This window comes from Ceratosolen solmsi, unplaced genomic scaffold (assembly GCF_000503995.2).
Source record: "Ceratosolen solmsi marchali unplaced genomic scaffold, CerSol_1.0 scaffold29, whole genome shotgun sequence".
NCBI classification, from domain to species: Eukaryota; Metazoa; Arthropoda; class Insecta; order Hymenoptera; family Agaonidae; genus Ceratosolen; species Ceratosolen solmsi.
Genome location: NW_011948417.1, coordinates 8,993,601 through 8,999,632, shown reverse-complemented (window position 1 = coordinate 8,999,632; position 6,032 = coordinate 8,993,601). Strand labels below are relative to the sequence as shown.

At 26.3% G+C, this 6,032-nt stretch overlaps 1 protein-coding gene across 6 annotated transcripts in view; it reads right to left on the bottom strand.

Moving 5' to 3' along the window:
• Nucleotides 1-4,527: 4,527 nt before the first annotated feature.
• Nucleotides 4,528-6,032, bottom strand: part of DAAM (disheveled-associated activator of morphogenesis-like protein) — a 144,251-nt gene continuing 142,746 nt past the window's right edge. For all 6 annotated transcript variants that reach the window (XM_011496510.1, XM_011496509.1, XM_011496505.1 and 3 more), the window contains exons 10-12: nucleotides 5,752-5,879; nucleotides 5,489-5,659; nucleotides 4,528-5,035 (exon numbers count right to left, since the gene is read on the bottom strand). In XM_011496510.1, coding sequence (XP_011494812.1) covers nucleotides 4,697-5,035; nucleotides 5,489-5,659; nucleotides 5,752-5,879 — 638 coding nt within the window. In that variant the 3' untranslated portion in view covers nucleotides 4,528-4,696. The remainder of the gene's footprint in view (nucleotides 5,036-5,488; nucleotides 5,660-5,751; nucleotides 5,880-6,032) is intronic.

Here is a 6,032-nt window from a genome sequence, read left to right as displayed (position 1 = left end):
AATCGATAATATATATCAATATCAAAATAATTTGAAAAGACAAAATTAAGAATTAAGGGATTTTGTATTTTGCTACAATAATTTTTTCTAATTTCAAGACATATAAATGGGAAGTATCTAAAGTATTTTGAGTTCTTAGACTTGAACATTATTGAAAAATAAGCTAAACTCCGTCTTCTTTGTCATTGGACGGGTATAAAAATTTTAAAGTCAGTTGGTTTTTTTATCAGTTATTTTACCATTTTATGAACACTACGTCATGTATCTTTTTATTTCAGAGCTATAAAATGAAAGAAATGAAGAACTATTATATTATTTTCATAAATATTTTTTTTTTTTTTTGGACATTCAGTAATTTTGCAAATAAATTACAAAAGTAGTACAATCCATAATAGTCATGCATGTGATTAATTACTTTTTATTTACTGAATCAGAATTTATATTTTTTTTTAATTTGCATATTATAGGAAAATATGTGAAAGTCTCTAATTGGCTTGGATTACTTATAAATCATCCCACCAACAATAATAATTATAACAGCAAAAATAAGACGAATTATTATTGTGGAAAAGTGAAATTAAGAGTAATTTCAGATTGTACACGATTAGAAGAATACGTGCGAATTATTAGTTAAAATTTTAAAAATTTTGACTATCTTTGTTTTTCATTATTAGGCGCTTAAGGCTAATATAATTTCAATATTCGCATCAACGAATGCGTTAATACATACACAATGAGTAATACCTATGTTAAAAGTTCTATTTTTCAAACATTTAACCGTTCTTCAATTATTACGTAACAGTGAATATGCTGCCACACTGCTATTCGCGACAATTTAGTGTACTTAAGAATATTAGATACCTACTTATTTCATAATTGATAACATCGAACACTGCATTACCAACGAAGCAAATGGAATTGAATAAATTGCTTTTACTTTTTTTTCTTTTTTTTTTTGCCCTTTAACTTTAATTCATTTAATTTTAATTCTCAATTATTTTTTATGTAATGTTCATTATTGTATCATGGACGTAAACAAGTGCGTGCGTGCATGCGTACAATTTGAATATTCAAACATGTATGTAAGACACAGGTATATGATAAAAACAAAATTCATGCCCAAAGTTCTTGGAATCAACGTATTTTAATTAAAAAAAATATATATGCTCACATTCGTCTTTTAATAATTACTTCAATTCCAACTGAAATCCAATCCTATAATAAAAAGTCATTAATACACAAAGCTTTCGATTATAAAGATAATATTAATGTAATAATTAATTAATCATTAATTATATTTAATTATAATTTCTCATATAAAATATATATTTTCATTAATACCGTATAGTTGTATGTGAGAAGAGTGATAAATTAAAAGTCTTCTTGTATCATTACATTAGTCGTTTATCATTATAATATTCATCATATTATTCATTTTTACATTCCTACACAAATCGTACGTAGTTCTAGCTTTATAAAAAATTAATGTAAATTATTCAATAATTTAAATAAAATGAAAACATTTTGAAACAAATTCAATATTAGTGTATATATATATATATATATATATTTTTTTTTTCTTTTACAATATTTTATTACATATATAATATTAGTGAAAGTTATATATTAATCCAACATTCATTCTATTTCGTGTATTTTCATTGTAAGCTATATATATATATATATATATATATATATATATATGCGTAAACTGCGTATTTACAAAAGTACAAAAAGCTTATATAAAACATCAACTCCTACATAATTTAGAGACGCGTCATAAATTGTTTTATTTATTTATTTCATCCTATATTTTAAGCATCTATTGAATCTCGATCTACGTCTCCATTTTTATTATAAAAGTGTTATTTCTTATTTGTTTTTAAAACCACAGCTTATTACTCGTTTTTTTTTTAATATAATATAAACTCAAATTTATAATAATTCTTTAATATCATGACAATGCCATTCATTAAATACTCTATAAGTAGGCCTTCAATAACCTCTTTGTAACTTTAAACAATGTGTGATATTTAAAATTTGCTTTTCTTTTCTTATATATATATACATACGTTATGTTATAAGTATATATTAAATTTTTGTTTCATCTACACATTTCATCTGCAATTATCCTAGCCTATATATTATGATTTTAACAGATTTATATATATATATATATATATATAAATCACTGCTTGGTCCAAATTTTAATTTTATCTTTCAATCATTGTCAATGTACTTTTTTTTATCGATATTTGATTTCTAATTTATTATTTCTAATATATTATTTTTCTAAAAAGCTTACGATACTTCTATTCATGGTTCGTACTTGAACATTAGCTATTCAATAGAGTAAGACATTTGACAATTAATTAAATTTATAATTAACCAAAACTTTTAACAAAATCCTGTACAGTAATAATTAATAATCTTTAAATTGATACGTCTGAAATAAATTTCAGACCAACTGTGAAATTAAATAAATGCATACATATAGTTATTTGATTTTATTCTTGAAGTATAATATGTATAATATGATAAACCATACATTTAAATTTAATATTTTCACTCGAAATTTTCATATTTATTTTATATTTTTTCATTTATGTAAAAGGATTATTGTAATCCTTTTCCATGAATTGATTTTCATACGAAAAATTCATATAAAATTTAATATATAAAATTTAATTGCACCTGTGAAATGTTCAAATACCTAAACTATTTTATTACGAGAGTGTATAATTTCGAAAATATTTTTGATTGTTCCTTCTTGTAATATCACTGAATTTCATTGTTTTATTAATAAATAAACTGTATGTTACAAATAAATATACATATAAAACAGCCACGCAATAATCCCATGATGTATGTAAATACGGAAAGATATATTGTTGTTAGAAGGAGGAAAAAGAAAAGAAACTGTAGATGATTTAAAAAAAAAAAAAAAAAAATGGCTATAATCTTAAATATAATAATGACTTCTTTTATCAGCATGATAATTAGTCGCGATAAAATATATATTTATAACACATGTGTAATGTACTGACTCTATGTACAATTCAAATATATCACGTACAATATCGCTGTTGTGCTTTGAGCTTAAAGAAAACATGTAAAATTAATTTTAAGCATGCATAACTTATATTGTCTTCTTCGATTAATGTTGGATATTATTTTATCGAATATTCTTATTGATTTCCGTCAATGTAATAACAATTATAACATTATTAAAATAAAACATGAAACAATAAAATTTCAGAATAATATTAAAAAATTATTTGTGACAAACTGTTGTGACATACTCTAAATATTTCTTATCAGTCAATATTTTTATAATTTCAATGTAGACAAAATCTGCAAAATGATTGCAAATTTATTGGCTTCGATTCTAAATTTTCTTTTAAATACGAATAATTTAATTTCTTCGTAAATATTCAATCGTCAGAATAATTAAAAAAAAAAAAAAAAAAAAAAAAAAAAAAAAAAACAAGCCATGCGTATCTGTGAATGATATAAAGGTTATAGAATTTTAAATATTTTATATATCAGAAGCCATTGTGTCTAGTTTGCATCATTAGTCTTGGCACTCAAAAAGCATTGTCCAGTCTTTTTGTTATTGAGGGGATGTGAACGTATCACTTTACCGATAGATTTGTATTATTGAATAATTGATCCTTCATATCTAAATTATTTTCTACGTAAATTATAATTGTATGATGAAGTACTTAAACATAATAACAAAATGTTTAAAATATTTTTACTTTTAATGATTAAAAGTTGTTTCTTATTACATCAATGACAATGAATTTTTACTTTTCTTTTTTTCCCTGTTTTTTTTCTTATCAAATGCAAGTAAAATTATGGCTACAAATTTGTATTAAAGAAATTATATTAAACGTATAGTGTACTATTAATAAAATATATTTAATTAAAATAGTATCGATGTTTCACATTCCTTAAAGCGTCAAATGCAATAAATTAACATAATTCTTATGTTATTTCCTATACTTTAAGAGAGAATTGATAGGTTTTTCACCGACATTTTTTTAATTCATTATGTTTTCCCCTTCTTATTTTAAAAGACCTCTAAAATTATAATGTGTTTTTTATAATTTGTTTTTTTGGTTTTTTTTTTTTCTACACTTTTAGATATGAAGTCACAAATACTTGAGGAATTTGACATGTGTAACAACCTTTTCTCTAAATTACTTGTATGAATAATGTATGACAATGTTGTCGTTGCTTCTTTTTTTTATAGCTAATGTAAAAATAATGATCTTCACAAGAAACTGTCTAATTGATAATTCAATAGAGATTCTTCCATTTTTATAGTTATTTAATAGATACTTAAAAAAGTGAGTTTAAAATTAATCATGAAGTAAAAATATTAAATGAAGATTCATTCAATAATGGTTACTATTAGCTTTCAAATTTAATTATTTTGCCAATAAATAGGCGAACCGATAAAATATACATTATCTATGTTAATAGTATAAGCTTTAAAAAAAAAAGAAGAAATAATATACAAAAAAAGAATAATGAGAGAGAGTCGTTGTTAAAATTTGTCCGGGTACATCGATAATCTCGTTAATGATTAAAATGCATATCGGTAAAGCAGTGAACTAATCAGGCTTCAACTTCACAACCACTTTTTCTCTTTGTCTCTTTCTCTCCCTCTCACTACGGTTTGCACATTCTAATGCCTTTCGCGGGAGTCCTCGCGGTGAGCACTATGCCTGCGCGACTCCTGGTTGACGCCGCAACCGGCGCTACCGCCACCGACTCCGCTGCCGAGCACGCCGCCGCCGCCACCGCCGCCACTATTTGGCGTGACTGGGCGCCGCTTCGACCGTTTGAACTTGGCTATGTCCTCGCCGAAGACGTCGCCAGTGCGCAAAGCCGATATGAGGTCGTCAAACTCGCCTTTGTTATCCGCGTGACCATTCGTGCCGTTCGCCTCTGTCTTTTTATTCAGTGAGATGCTGTTTAAGATGCCCTCGCGTGAGTTCTTTCTTTCCATCGTTCGTTTCTTCAACTAAAAAATTTAATACAATACCTTATTATTTCTACACTGTTAATCAAATATTTTAAGAGGGCTTAGTTTCATCATCGTTTGTTTCAATTATTGTATTTTTTCTTCACCAATAATCCTATTGGTTTAATTTCAATTTATTTTCATGGAGAATTGTCCTTCGGTATTTATTTTTTGCGTTATATTAAAAGAATAAAATAGATTAATTAGAAATTCTTAATTTTTTATAATTTATAATGAAAGTTGGAATTTTCAAAAAAAAAAAAAAAAAAAAAAAAAAAAAAAAAAATCTACCCGTATCATAGTAAAGTAACTAATATGACTTTAAAAGGTAAACTTTCTATTGATAAACTTTCGAAATAATCTTTATCAATACAATTGACAGGTAATGAATGAAAAAACTCCAATAGAAACTTTCAAAATATCAGAGTCGTAAAAAATGTCGATAAAACTTACTTCCTGTTCCTGTTTGGCACGGCGCTCTTCCTCCTCCACTTTTCGTCGCATGTTCTCAACGTCTTGTCTAGCTTCGGACAGCGCCTGAAGAAAGTTCTCAAAAATACCGAAGAACTCATCAGGCTGGACACCGGCGGAATCTTCACCGAAAAGTCTCACAGCCCTGTCAAACTAACAATGACATAATATCTTATTAATTATATGTGTCATTAGATGCTTTAACACATCGCGAGATTTTTAAAATTATGATTATTCTTGCTTACTCGCGTCTTCATATCCTGAAAGAGATCTTCGGCTTCGGCAAGTCTGCACGTTGCTTGGGCTTGAAAGTCTCGCATAGCTGGTAAAAACATGTCGCCTTGCAGTACTTGAGCTTGGCCCCGATGGAATTCTGAAAATATTTTATTTCATTTATTATACAAGACTTTTTTATTAACGAATTAACGAGCTTATCCATTATTCAAAGACCGCTGAGCAGATTATATTTAAGCTTTTGGATATTTCAATATTTCAACAAAAAATTAATCATTTTATTCTTATCGAC